The sequence below is a fragment of the Equus caballus genome, chromosome 5 (assembly GCF_041296265.1).
Source record: "Equus caballus isolate H_3958 breed thoroughbred chromosome 5, TB-T2T, whole genome shotgun sequence".
Lineage (NCBI taxonomy): Eukaryota > Metazoa > Chordata > Mammalia > Perissodactyla > Equidae > Equus > Equus caballus.
Window position 1 is genome coordinate 84,765,447 of NC_091688.1, and position 15,109 is coordinate 84,780,555.

Below are 15,109 nucleotides of genomic sequence, written 5' to 3' on the forward strand. Positions count from 1 at the left end.
TACCCAGTTTTGAAGTCCAAGTAGTACAATATTATGGAAAATACCACGTCACCTTCACATGATTACCTCTAAAATAGTAGAAAGTGTCTTCATTGTAACTTGGCCAAATATACTGAAGAAGGAAGAGTGCTTCGCTTGGCAGTGGGCTTCTTATTCTACAGTTGAAGAGTTGCACTCATTCATTCAATAATTCTGGAAAATCTCAGTCTTGATATCTTTGAATTGTGCCTCTTCCACAATCTCGGTGTATTTTTCTAGTATATTTTATGTTTCTTTCATATATTCTATCTCCTGTGCATACACATTAATCCCTGATTCTGTATTTGGATCTATCTTTCAGTTCTCTAATTCCCTCTTTGGCAACATTAATCTATCTCTTCCAAATAAATAATTCTTTCTTCAGTTGTGTTTAATCTGTTTCTTTTTAAAAAATATTTATTTATTTATTTTGAGGAAGATTAGCCCTGAGCTAACATCTGCCACCAAGCCTCCTCTTTTTGCTGAGGAAGACTGGCCCTGAGCTAACATCCATGCCCATCTTCCTCTGCTTTATAGTGGGATGCCTGCCACAGCATGGCTTGCCAAGTGGTGCTGTGTCCGCACCCGGGATCCAAACCGGCGAACCCCGGGCTACCAAAGCAGGACGTGCGAACTTAACTGCTGCGCCACTGGGCCGGCCCCTAATCTGTTTCTTAATTCACTTGTTAATGCACTTCTAGATGTTCTGTTGGGTTCTTTTTCAAATTTACTTCATCCTTTTTATGCTTCTTTGCTTCTTGCTCAAGAGAAATTATGCTCTATCTCAAGAAGATATGCTCAATCTTCTCTTTTATTTCTATAAAATACACAATATATGATTTTATCATATATATCATACAATATATGATTTTGTGTTTTGTGTCTGATAATTTCAATATCTGAAATCTTTGCAGATCAGACTTTGTTATCTGTTGTTTTCCATAACTCTCTGTCATGATACCTTGCTACCATGTGTACTTTTGATTTTTGCCTGTGAGTTCATGTTCTCTGAAGCTTTACCTGTGAGAATTTTTTGAGATTGAGATAAAGTTGGGTTTCTCCAGACCCGTGTCTGTGCTGGTTTCATTAAAGTTCAGTCATCCTGTGAGGACTCCTGGGAGTCAGGCTGCTGGCTTTGTTTATTTATTTTCAGTAGCTTTTTGAGGTATGGTTTATATAACATAAAATTTATCTGTTTAAGTTCAAATTATTTTTTTTCAAACTTTTGTAAGACTGTTGATGTACTATGGAGTAAAATCTAGCATGTGAACAACTGAAGGAAAAAGTTGATGTATTTGTTGCAAGAGGAAGAGACAAATTATTTTGATGAAAAGGGATGAGACAAGCAAAATGACGCAGGTATTTGTAAAATAAAGAATTGTTCATAAGATATGTGGTCAAAGGAAAACATAAGTAGAATAAGTGGAAGAGGGCCAGAAAATTTTATTTGGTTAATTCCTACTCCCTGTTCAGGTGGCTTTGTGGATGCCAATTCCTCCTGGAAGCCATCCTTGATCTCTATCTCAGTTTGGCTTCAGTGTCCGTGCATTGTAGTCCCTGAGCTCACTGTACTTTTTCAATTAGAATAATTATTGCGGTGTGTTCTAATTACTTGGTTGCTTTTCTGAGGCTTCATCAAGAGAGCAAAGGTCAACAGTCCTGTGGGCCAAATCTGGCCCATTGCCTGTTTCTGTAAATAAAGTTCTATTGGAACACAGCCAGACCCATTCATTTATGTGTTATGTATAGCTACTCTATGCTGTAACGGCAGAGCTGAGTAGTTGCAACAGAGATTATATGGCCTGCAAAGCCAAAAGTACTAACTTTCTGATTCTTTACTGAAAATTTGTTCTAGTGTACAATCTCTATCAGGGCAGAACAGTGTCTACCTTGTTTGCTGTTGTATCTCCAGCACTTACCACTGTGCTTCTCACGGAGAAGGAGCTAAATAAATATAGGTGAATGTGTGGATTGAATAAAAAGGTTTTCAGAGACTTCTATTTTGGGGTTATGAGGAATTTAGAGTGAATTAAATCTAATCAGATAAATAAATAAAAGTGGGTACGTAGGTAAAATCGCATTATAAAGAACTTCATTATAATATTCTGTCAGGGAGGCAGCTGGTTATAGTAAAAATACTCAGGCAGATCTGGTTTGCATGTCTGGCCCTGCCTCTCATTAGCCATGTGGTTTTGACCAAACCATTTAACCTCAAGATCATCAGCTTCCTTTTCTAGAGGTCGGACTCATGATCTGTACCTTCACAGAATGGTGTCAGGATTCAGTGAGATGCTGTGTGCATAGCCTCTGGCACATAACTGGCACTCATTGAATGCTCGTTCCTTCCCACCTTGTTTTCTTTTCTTCCATGATACAGCTATTTCCTTATCCTTGCAGATGGACTGAAAACAGTCCTTTGGTGATAGGATTCTAATGGCTACAAATAAACCTACGTCACTGATGTTTTCAATGGTCCTAATCCAGATAAAAGTCAATGTTCACCTCAAACATAATGCTCTGTTGTTGAAGGCATGAAGCTGAATTTTCATCCTGCCCCAAAGGGCAATCACCCTTTGATTCTCCCCTTACTTCACAGCTTAACCGTTCCTGCAATAAACAGAATCTACTAAGCTTAGAATTCTCCTGTAATTTTAAAAAAATGACTGAAATGCTAGAAAAAGTGATAGATTGGGCAAGGGGCATTTCTCAGTGTTAAGTTCTGCATAGTGTAGTGTAAATAGAATAAGACTCTTCAATCTTAGCAGGGCTTTTTCCACTATCCTAGTCTGTCTGTCAGCTATGTGACTTTGGGCAGCTCACTTAACATCTCTGAGCTAGTTTTTTTAAAAATAGGGATTCTTTCTGCCAAATCACAGGGTTTTTGAGAGAAATAGATAAGATAATGTAGGTCCCAATGGGTGGACCTGCAATTTTAAAATTAAATGATATAGAAATGCAAGTTTCTGGAGTAGCATGGCCTTTTCTCTCCTCTTGTTGGGATTAGAATGCTTCCTCTCTCTCCCTAGTGAGTGGAGGGGCTGGCCATCAATGGGGTATAGGGACTGTGACATAGTAGGAAAGAGCATGTCATTTGGGGGCAAATGGGCTGGGTGCTCCTCCTGCCTCTCTCACCTAGTAACTGTGTGACCTTGGCAAGTTAGCTAATCCTAGTGTTTTCCTTTGTAAACTTGGATAATAATACCTACTTCACAGGGGTCTTGTAAAGGATTAGAGGAAATAATATTTGCAAATTTCCTGACACATATCAAACCCTCACTAAACGGTTGCTACTGTTATTTTTATTTTCAAGTCTAAGCATTAGGAAAGAGACATCTTTCAATATATGCATTTCCATAAAATTTTCTTCCAACCATATTTTTTGGAGGTCTCCATCAATTCTTTGTTGTGAGGTTTCCTGCCCCCAATCCTAGAGGCTCCTGAGGGCCTTGGTCCAGTTCCCTGTCCTAAGGCCATTGGTGCTGTGGAGGGGCTGGCAAGCAGGGTGGGATTTCCCCTGGCATTTTATGATGAGTTTCTCTTCCTTTGTAACAGGCACAAGTATGAAAATAAGTGAGTACCTGTAAATGGAATCTTCATTAAGTAACAGGTCACCCTTTCTTTCTACCAATATTATGCATATGAGTTGTTGTACTGTTCTTGAAACATCTGCTTGACAAATCCCTTTGGAGTCACACTTTGGGTTTTTTTTTAAAGATTTTATTTTTCCTTTTTCTCCCCATAGCCCCCCGGTACATAGTTGCATATTTTTAGTTGTGGGTCCTTCTAGTTGTGGCATGTGGGATGCCACCTCAGTGTGGCCCGACGAGCAGTGCCATGTCCGCGTCCAGGATTCGAACCCGTGAAACCCTGGGCCGCTGCAGCAGAGCGTGGGAACTTAACCACTTGGCCACGGGGCCGGCCCCTGGAGTCACACTTTGAACATAACTCAGGGCATATCCCCCCTTGATAGCAAAAATAAGCCACTCTACAGCCTAAAGCAACATGACGTTTCTACTAGATATCAATATTTTTCCGTCTGACATTTAGTAGATCATAGGCAGCCAAAAAATACCAGCTGCCTCCATGGTTATTATTCACCTTTTTTTTGTGTGTGTGAGGAAGATTTGCCCTGAGCTAACATCCATTGCCAATCTTCCTCTCTTTTTTTTTGGCTTGCAGAAGATTATCCCTGAGCTAACATCTGTGCCAATCTTCCTCTACTTTGTATGTGGGATACCTCCACAGCATGGCTGATGAGTGGAGTAGCTCTGCACCTGGGATCCAAACCCATGAACTTGGGCCACTGAAGTAGAGGGCACGGAACTTTAATTACTCAGCCATGGGGCTGGCCCATATTAGTCACCATTGTTGTTCTTGTTGTTATGCATTGTTAAGATCCACTAAAGTGATACTAAGATTGTTCATATGAGTACTGCTTTTTCTCGTTATTAGTTCAGCATTTTGTTCGTGAATGCCCAAGAAAATAGCCAGGCAAAGGAAAAACCTGGGCAGAGAATTGGAAGAACTTCTCCAGCCACATTCTAAGGACAGAGAGAGAGAGGCTGTCTCATATACATTTCTTCCATCTATCACAGCACGCTGCAACTGAACTGGTACATGTATGCGTTGTGTGATGGGTTCTAAATAGCTAGCACTTCTGTATTTTTCTCTTTTATGAAAGATAGAGATGATGACTTAAGAGAAAATTCTAGTCATTTTAAAATTTAAATTTATAGAAGTTTTCCCTTAATCATTTTATTATTAAATTTATAAAACTTTTCCTAATATTTTTCTGCTTCAGATACATCCACTGGGCTTTCTATAGGTTAACAGACTTGAGGCTAAGAACCCCTGGACCTGTAGTGACAACCTACATCACTTTCTATGTGGCCCTGGAAATAAGACAACACTCACTATCTCATTGCAGAAGTGAAAATTCTTAAGATTCACTTAAAATCTCTGAGTTCTCTCCAGCTCCAACTCTCTTGTTGCCTGCAAGTAATGATTCTCCATCCCTTTATATTTCAAGACATGTCTAAGAAAAGGAGATTTTTCTTGTGTAGGGCCAGGTGGAGATTGATTCCTGTTGGTATTTTGTCTAGAGTATTACTCTCAGAAATTTAGTTTCCTTTTGTAATTTTGTTTCCTCAAGCCACACAAGCCTGAGGAAAGACAACCAAAGTGTGAAGGCAGGAGTAGGCCTCATCATAGCCGCAGTGTTTGATTTCAGCCCCTGGCTCTGGATTGGTCTACAGTCTCGATATTTATCTCTAATGGTGACTGGAAGGACCCTTTGATGCAAAATTTGACATATAATTATTATTTATCAATGATAATTACAGCTAATATTTATTGAACACTTACTAGGTTGTTTTCTAAGTGCTTTATGTTTTTTCTCATGTAGTCCTCACAGCAATCCTGAGAAATGGGCACTACTATTATTCCCATTTTATAGGTGGAGAAATTTGCCTCCATTCACAGAGCTAATAGGTAGCAGAACACAGATTCACACCGGCCTGCCTGAGTCCAGAGCCGAGAGCCCATCTTCTCAGCCACCTGCCCTCCCTCCAGATGAGAGTGACCTTCATATTTTACTGTGCAGTTATCTTGGACATGGATCTCTGCACCATACTGTGCATTCTACACAATAGGGTGCTGGCACCTACTTCTGATATTTCTGACTACAGAACTGGGGGTGGTCTTATTGAGAAAAAGAGCCTCGGTTCTGGTCTGGGCCATTATCTGTTCTGTCAGGTCCTGCTGAGCGATTCCTGGTGTCCCACCCTGTTCTTGTTTCATCCTGCTCCAGCCTCAGATGTTTATGTCTTTTTTGTTTTCTGACTCATTTCTCAGTAGACCTGATTACTCAAGCTTTGCTTGAGTGCGAAGGCCTAGTCAGGAGCTTGCTAAGGAGTGCTGACCTTCCTGCATGAATTCCAGGACAGCTACAGTTTGCTGGACACTCTGTCTCACTCACAACATGGACACTTGGTGCTGCATCACTGACTCTCTCTATACTCAATTCTACCATTCCTGGGCCTTTGTTCTCTGGCCAGCTGTGCCTGTGATCTCCAGGCTGTGGTGATCAGAGGGCGGAAGGTGCCTTCCCCACTTTCCCAGGAAGAGGAGCTTGTTGATTGGGGTCTGAGCTGAAGCAGCGCTTCCTGTATTGAAATCTTTTGGGTGTTTTCATTAACTATTCTATGTCGTCACACAAGCGGTGGAGATAGTGGTGCACCATCCATTCATTCATGACACATTTATTAAGCACCTATTTATGTTCCAGGCACTGTGCTGAGCACAGGGGTTGCCATGGTGACCAAGATAGAAATTGTTTTTGCTTTCATAGTTTACTGTTTTTGAATGACTCAGACAGATAAAGAGGCAATCGCAATACAATTTGATAAAGACTCTGATAAGGCAATAATGGAGTATTTTGAGTGCATAGAAGGGGCACCTACCCCAGACTTGAAGGTCTGGGGCAGATTACCTGGTGGAAGTGATATCTGAGACTTGATGGATGACTAGAAGAAGTTAGGCAGGTGAAGAGTTTGGTGATTGGGTAGTGAGGAAGAGAAAGGGTGTTCAAGAAAGAAAGAGTAGCAAATCTGGCCTACAGGCAAAGAAAGCATGCAGAGCCTGGGCAACCACAATTAACTCAGGATGGCTGAAGATGAGTTTGAAATAGGGTGTGGCAAGATGGGAAGCTGGAGAGGTGAACAGTGGTGGGAATAGTAAGGGTGGCTATCATTTAATCTTTCTATGTATCACAAAGATACCACTTCCTTTCACAGACTAACGTACTATAGCTTGGGTATTTAGTGGCAGAGGATGGGACTGAGGAGTAACATGTGTTGAGTCCTCATGTGTGCTGGGAATGATGGGTGATCCCAGAGACCTTTGGTCCTGGATCTCAGTCCACGCCATCCAGGGGCCCCAAGCAAGCAAAGTGCCTCCCTCCCCCAGGTAGAGTCCCTTGTGGCTCAAGACATGCCAGAGTCTTCCTCCTGCTGCTGTCAGCAGTGCTCTCCACTCCAAAAATGGATGCCCTTACTCAAGGTCCCCTCTGCTATCTCTGCTGCTGCTGCTGCATCCCACAGCCATGCCTCACATGGCCACTATTGCTGGGGTTGACCTCCCAGCACCGCTAGGTACTGGGGACTGAACCAGGCCTTTCACACTCACAAGCAACTCTACAAGTAGGAAGAGTTATCTTCATTTGTACAAATGGTGAAACTGAGGCTCAGAGACACCAAATTATTTGTTGCAAGTCACAAGGCTATAAGTAGCAAGGCAGAATTTGGACCTAGTCTGATTCCAAAGCCACTGCAACCACACAACAGTGCCTCTTTCCCTGTCAGTATTATAGTTCTTAGGATTCTTTAAGTCTGCTCTTTAGGTTTTCTCATTGACACTTTTCCTGAAGATGAGTCCCCCAGAGACTGAGTCATAGGCTCCTGGGAGGCCCCTCCAAGAGTTTCCCTTTAAATGTGTCCCTCCCACAAAGGAAGGACTGAATTCAGATACTGCGCACCCTCAGGGTGTGTTCAGTGGCCAATAGCAGCATGCCTTCCCAGGCTCTATCCCCAACATTTATGACACCTCTTCACCCCAACTTTGATTAAGAACATAACAAAAATTTTTGATGTTAGCTAGTATTTTAAAATTCCTCCCAGAGGATCTGGTGATTTTTTTATGCCAATGGGTTTTTAGGCAGCCCTTGGCATACTGAGCATATCGCCTACGTGTCATTAACAGGCGAGGCTCCTTCTTTGTGACCCTGCCTAGACCCTCACTGCATGCTGTTTTTGATTTACTAATTCATTTTTGTCACCTTGCTTCATTACCATTTTAATGTTCAATTTCAATACTGAATAAAATAGATTTTTCTCTCCCTTTTCTCCCTCCTGTATCTTCTCTCAAACACCAGCAAAGCCCAGGGACAAGTCTTGTAGATACTAGCAGCTGAGATGGACGTATTCGTGAGCTAGAGCTCCAGCTTTAGACAGGGGTACTAATGAGTCAAGCACCATGCTTTTATTAAATGTCTCTTGGCTAAAAGCATAGCTTTCTCTGCAGCCAGACAGCCCTGGCTCTGCACTCCTGAAGGTAATCTGGACCCTGTCATTAATTACTCTTCTTCCTGGGAGCAGTAGAAGAAGCAATTTTCAAATTGTTTTTATTGATCACAGGGTATTTTCTCCAGAATATCACTTTCTATAAAAAAAGGGGGATATAATTATTTCCAGTTAACATAGTAAAAAAATTTATAGAAGAAAAGCAATTTACATTGTGGTTAGGAGTACACAGTTTGGAGTCAACAGACCAGAGTGTGAATCCTGGCTCTGTCCTTTACTAGCTATGTGAAATAGGGCAAGTCTCTTAAACTCGTTGAACCTCAGTTTCTCTCTCTGTAAAAGGGGAATAATATTAGTTCACAGAGCTGTTATAAGGATTAAGTGAGCAGGGATTACATAAGATAGAGTAAATAGATTGGCCCAGGAGGTAATTATAATTATCATTATTACTTATTATTATCAAGAAATCCATCTACCTGCCTGTCTTCAGGCCAATCTGATATATTTTCATCTGTTTTCTCCCATTCTTCAAATGAGTCCTCTGTCTCATGGTAGAAATGTCTCATGAATACTATGACTCTCACCTTTTATAATTATGTGATAAGATTAAGGCATAAGAAATGGTGGTTGACTTGTTGCTTTCATTTAGCCTTCTTCAATAAGATAACTATGTTTTCATTGCAGAATGATGAGGTGGAGTTTGTCCGAACTGGCTACGGGAAGGATATGATAAAACTTCTCCATATTCAGCGAGATGGAAAATATCACAGCATTAAAGAGGTGGCAGCTTCAGTGCAACTTACTCTGAGCTCCAAAAAAGAGTATCTCCATGGGGATAACTCAGACATCATCCCTACAGACACCATCAAGAACACAGTTCACGTCTTGGCAAAGTTCAAGGGGGTATGCGTCCTTCTTCTTAGATGCTGCCTATTGTGATGCACAATTCCCTATACAATAGCATGAGGATGTTACTTGCTTATTTCAAGCTCCCTTTACTTTTTAACCCTATTTTTACAGTAAGCTATTTAAAACTTTTCCTTTTCTATTCTCAGCCTTATAGAAAAGTTTGCTTTTTTAAAACTCACCTTTTTGTTCTTTTCTTGATTCTCAACTCACTACAACATCTTTTAGGTAGAGAATCCTGTCTAACAAATTTACATGTTATCTCTTACTTAGGATCATCAGAAGATCAAGGCCCTGAGGATTTCAGAATAGAATGTAACCCGTTTTTGTCATGCATTTCTTTGTTGTATCATTTATTTATTTCTTTTAGAATGGTGTGTATTTATAGACGAAGAAAGTACCATTTCTCTTCCTGGTGATACTATAGAAGAAAATCTTTAGTATAAGAAATATTTTGAAATCTATTTGTCCAACATTTAATGCCTTCCTAATTTTCCCAACTCCACCCCAGTTAGTATCCACATGTGGAGTTAGTTGTACTCTTCAAAAGGGTCTCAGATCTGATAGAATCTGATGTTCGAGCACTTCCACCTTAGGTTTAAGTGTGAGTGAAGCTGTGCTGGACCAGTAGCAGATTTCTGGGCAATTCAAGATCATTTTTTTATTTGCTAAGAAGTCTAAAAAGACAGAGCTTCGGTTTTCATGCTTTTGCCTGAAATCCACACCCATAATGCATGAAATGAACAAACTAATTGAATTTAATTTCTGTAAGGCCTATCTCCACCCTGAACGTTCTCTTGCTAATCAGAATGGCCTAGCAAGTATAGACAAGGCTATGGAAAAGGCATTGCTCTCTTAAAAAAAATTGAAAATAGGCTTCTGTACTGCATTATTGAAGAGGGCCAGGTAACACTGCTTCTTATATTTCCTGTACTGTGTGAGAGGTGCATCAAAGTGAAGGAATGGACCTGGATGTTAAAAACAATTTAAATTCATTCATTATAGATAGACTGACAATATAATTTCTTATCCAAACCAAGAAAATTTTGGGAATGAAATAAGATGCTGTTAATAATTATGCTGGGGGCCTCCCATGGCCGAGTGGTTAGGTTCATGCACTCTGCTTCAGCGGCCTGGGGTTTCCCAGGTTTGGATCCTGGACGCGGACATGGCACCGCTCATCAAGCCACACCGAGGCAGCATACCACATAGCAGAGCCAGGGGAACCTGTGACTAGAATATACAACTATGTACTGGGGGTGCTTCCGGGAGAAGAAGGAAAAAGAAAAAGGACAGTGGGCAACAGATGTGCCAATCTTAAAAACAAAAGAGAGAGTGGTAGAGAGAGCCCAATCTCTAACTGGTGCTCAGCTAGTCTCTAAATAATCAATCTCTAACTTAAGTCAGATTTAGGGGGTCCTTGCCTACCAGCGTTGGGAGGCCTGGTGGCCCCTTTACCCAGCCCCTGAAAAACACATCCCAGCTGGTTTCCCTCTGAAAATATAATAATAATAATAATATATTATTATAAATAATAATAATATATTATTATTATTATAGGACAATAGGTATAAAACAGAACTATCCTGGGGAAACCTGTACAAATAGTCCACCTTAATTATAAGCAAAGCCATAAATAATCTGTAGGCTGTGCTAGGACCATAAAATATTGCCAAGAGATTAATATGGAAAATTTGTGTGGAAGTAAGGAGATGCTTTATGCGGGTGAAGAGCTGGGGTTGGTCAAAGGCCTGTTTGCAAGGCAAGAAGGCTGCAGTGGCCTTTCATTAACATTTTTCCTTAGGAAACTGGGACGTCTATTTGCCAACCTCATAAAGATGCCAGAGTATTATGGAGTATACTGAGTACTGTAGTTGCTGTAGGTGATGACTGAGCCCACCCTGAGGAGAATCTAAACGTTAAGTTGCTTGTTGCTCATCTGTTGATTGACACATCCTCTCCTGTAAAACAGTTTTCTTTTAAAAGCAGGATAGAGTCACCTGATGATGGCGATCGATTAACTACACTGAGGAACTCTTGTGAAAAATTGGGATGAGGACGAATTCATCTCTCAAGAGTCTAAGTCCCTGTTTCTCTGATGCTAAAAAGCACTTGATCAGGAAAGAGAGCTCCATGGGTATTTAAAAATTATTTTCAAATGGGGCAAGTATTTCTGATCGTTAACATCTTGTTTCTTTTTACAGATCAAAAGCATAGAAGCCTTTGCTATGAGTATCTGTGAGCACTTCCTTTCTTCTTTTAACCATGTCATCCGAGCTCAAGTCTACATGGAAGAAGTCTCTTGGAAGCGTTTTGAAAAGGTTACCTCACTTATTTGTGTTCTCAATTTAATTAAAGAAATTGACTTTATGACATATGCTGAAATTTTACTGGAAACAATTGTTTTTCTAATTTTCAGAATGGAGTTAAGCATGTCCACGCATTTATTCACACCCCCACGGGAACGCACTTCTGTGAGGTTGAACAGATGAAGAATGGTGAGGAAATATTTTTCATGCTTTGATTCCACAATAGCAATTTCAGGTTATTAACACTGAGGAAAACTATAGATAATTTTGAAGGCTTTTGTATCTGAGATGGGAATGAGCATTGTGGCTTTGGATTACATGAAAGAACTATATACTTTTTATCTTAAAAATGAAATAATAATACCTTTTGCAACAAATCTGGCAGGTTGAGAGCCGTAATTTTTACAACTTGATTTGGAAGTGAAGAAAAACAAAGGCCCAGGCTAACAAAAGCCCAAATCTCTGAATTTTCTGACCATTACTTTTTGTACTATACCATGCTATAGTTATAATAACCTGCATAGGAAATATCTAGTAAATAGCAATCAGATGTTATTGCATAACAATAAAACTACTGACATTATAATTACTATAAAATGAACCTCATGTAAAATAGCAATGACAATTATATAATTCTTTCTGCTACCAAGAAATTTAAACAATTGACTGTGGAATATAATTACAATACAGACCTTATTAATACTGATGACTGAACTTAGAAAATAGTAAAATTCTCAAAGCTTGGCTTCCATTGATTTGTTGAGGTTGTCAGATCAGAGTTAAATAATTAGCTAAAAGTTAGACTAGAAGATCTCTAAGAACCACAGAGCCAAATGTGGTAGAAATGTCTTTATCCTAATAAAAATAAACTTAAATAATCATTATAAATTGAGAGTGTGGACTCTGAACTTTTTTGTTTTTCTGTTTTCCTTTCCTTTCCTTTTCTCTCTTCTCTTTTCCTTCTTTTTCCTGTCCATTCCTTTCCTGTCTGTATCTCCTTCTCTTTCTTCTCTAGCTCTCTTCAGTAAGAATTTGAGGTGGCCTCTCATAAATGTCACTATTATAGATTAATAAAATATAAGTCCCTTCTTATTCTGAGTTCTATTGGATAATGCCTTCCCTTAGAAGGTTCCTAGTGTATTAGCTATCATTTAATATTTTTTCCCATTTGTATTAAATTCTAGACACAGCCAGGGCCTTCTCCGTGTTTGATTAATGCTTAAGAAATTATTGTCATATAAAGGAGACTGAATAACTATTGGTTGAATTAAGTTGAAAAGATAATGATTTTGATTTTTTGATTCCCCAAACATGTGGTCATGTGATATATTAACTTGTTGACTGAGCTGTTTGTTAAAATGTAACTTCTTTTCCTTTCCCTCTCTCCCTCCCTTCCTTCTTTCCTTTCTTCCTTTCTTCCTTCCTTCCTTCCTTCTTTCTTTCCTTTTTGCCTTAGGTATGTGGCTTTGGAAGAAATAGAGAAAGAAATGTTTCCTGACTCACCAGGCCAGTGTTTGCCTACCCAAACCACACTGACTACCCTCATAAAATTATAAACTCTAAACTGGTACTGGCCAGCAGAAATATAATGCAAGCCACATATATAATTTTAAAATTTTCTAGTAGTCACATTAGAAAAGCAAAAGGAAATTAATTTTAATAGTATATTTTATTTAACCCATTATATCCAAAATACCTCTGAAGTATGTAATAAATGTAAAAATTACTAATGAAATATTTTACATTCTTTTTAAAAAATTAAATCTTTGAAATCTTGTGTTTATCTTATATTTACAGAATATCTCAATTCACATTTACCATATTCCAAGTGCTTGCTAGCCACATGCGACTAGTGGCTACCATATTGGTTAGCACAACTCTAAACCGTTTTGAGGGATTTTTGTCATGCTTAGCATATTTCTCATTCCACTTTCAATTATGTAAAATAATATCAGGGGCTAGAATTAGATTTCAGGAGAGCTAACTAAAGAAATGAGAGCATGTATGAAATATGCTTATATCATTCATTGAAATACTATTCATTCAGCAGTGATTTTGAGGACTTTTTATGTATACTAGGGGCTGTAGATTCAGAGGTGAATAAGACATTTCCCCACCCTAACAAGTTCATAGTAGATTAATAAGAGATAGGCTTATAGATAGATTTATTGCAATATGAGGGGTTAAAGACCATAATGAAAGAGTTAAAGTTATGCTATGGGAGCAAAGCAGTGCAGAAAACTGACTCTTCCTAGGGTACTCTAGAAGGCTTAACAGGGGAGGAGGAAATAGTCCAACTGACTTTTGAAACCTGATTCAGAATGTGCTGGGCATAGAAAGGGGAAGAGAAATTACAAGCAGAAGAAACAGAATGTATATGAGTAGCAGTGATGAAGGAGTGGAAGAGGGAAACTAGTTTTGAGCATTGCCTATACCAGTCACCATACTTGGCCAGTAATTTTAATGTTGAAAGGGCAAAGCATTTGAGGAACGGTAGCAAGTTCCAAGGGTCTAGTTCTTAGAATGTAAGGAGCAGAGATGAAGATGAAGAGGTTGGTTTTGGCCAGATTTTAAAGGCCCTCATGTACCATACTAACAAGATTGGTGTAACTTAGAGGCAGTTTTGCATGGTAGTTAAGCCCATAGGTCTTAGAATCAGACTAAACTATGTTTGAATTTAGCTCTACTACTTAATAACTTTGTGACTATGAGCAAGTTACATATACTACTTCAGTGGTTTTTCATTTTTAAGAGGAGAATAACAGTGTCCACCTCAACAATTGTCTAGAGAATTAAAGGAGATAAATGTTAATGTAAAGCATTTAGCACAGTACCTGGCATATAGGAAGCCCTCCTTAAATGATAGCTATCATTATTATTAATATTATAACTTAAAATGACAATAGAGATCCAGGAGAGGTCTTTATGTGTACGAGTGGACTGTTCAGGAATTCTGACCAAGGTTACGATGAACTGGCTGGAGAAAAAGGCAGTAGTGAGACATTTGGAGACTTGTTGCAGAGATGAAGAAATGATGGCGTCTGAACTAAGGCAGTAGAATAGAGAGGGAGAGACTTCAGTGAGGGAGGGGCATCATGTGAGACATTTCTGAAGTACACTTACTAGGTCTCAGTAGTTGAGTAGGGATGGGAAGTTAGAGAGAAGGGGGGGTTAAAGTTACCCTAAAGTCGGGGTCCTGGAGGAGTTGACTAAGGAGAATGCAGGCGATGAGGAAGTTTTCTGGCAGAAGCGAGCGAGTTTGGAAATAAGGAATAGAGATAAATTTGGAGACCATCAACAGACTGATAGTAAGTGAAGCCATGCGGAAGAAAGAGCCTTCCAGAGAAACATGTAAAGTGAGAAGAGGAAAGATGAGAGGGCCTGGGGAAAATTCCCCAGTCTAAGAGTTGGGCAGTTTAAAGAGTGAGACAGAATGATCAGAAAGATAGGAGGAGGATTGGAGACAGTAGTGTCATGGAAGTAAAAGAAAAATACAGTTCAAGAAATCAGGGATAGTTCTTGTGGTAACAAATAGGCTCATCTGTAGTGGCTCCCCACAAAAAGTTTACCACTCTTTGTAAAAGTCCAGTTCAGGGTTTGTGTGTGTGTGTATGTTGGGGGCATGCTCTGCTCCAGGAAGTTATTTGGGAACCCAGGTTGATGCAACTATACATTTTTAATCCTTACTTTTTGGGGTCACCTTGAGAGTAGATCCCCATACCAGATAACCAGGAGAGGAAAAGAGCTGGAGGAGCAAAAGGAGGAGGCAGAACCCATCAAGCATAATACCAGGCCTGA

At 39.6% G+C, this 15,109-nt stretch overlaps 1 protein-coding gene across 9 annotated transcripts in view; it reads left to right on the forward strand.

Annotated features, from left to right (window-relative positions):
• UOX (urate oxidase) overlaps positions 1-15,109 on the forward strand; it is a 94,174-nt gene that overhangs the window by 65,229 nt on the left and 13,836 nt on the right. For 4 of the 9 annotated variants that reach the window (XM_070268771.1, XM_070268774.1, XM_070268773.1 and 1 more), the window contains 4 exons: positions 4,471-4,631; positions 8,781-8,999; positions 11,207-11,323; positions 11,422-11,500. In XM_070268771.1, the coding sequence (XP_070124872.1) occupies positions 8,823-8,999; positions 11,207-11,323; positions 11,422-11,500 (373 nt within the window). In that variant the 5' untranslated portion in view covers positions 4,471-4,631; positions 8,781-8,822. Of the gene's footprint in view, positions 1-4,470; positions 4,638-8,780; positions 9,000-11,206; positions 11,324-11,421; positions 11,501-15,109 lie in introns of all 9 variants that reach the window. The other 5 variants (XM_070268768.1, XM_070268769.1, XM_014740074.3 and 2 more) reach the window with 2 other exon arrangements.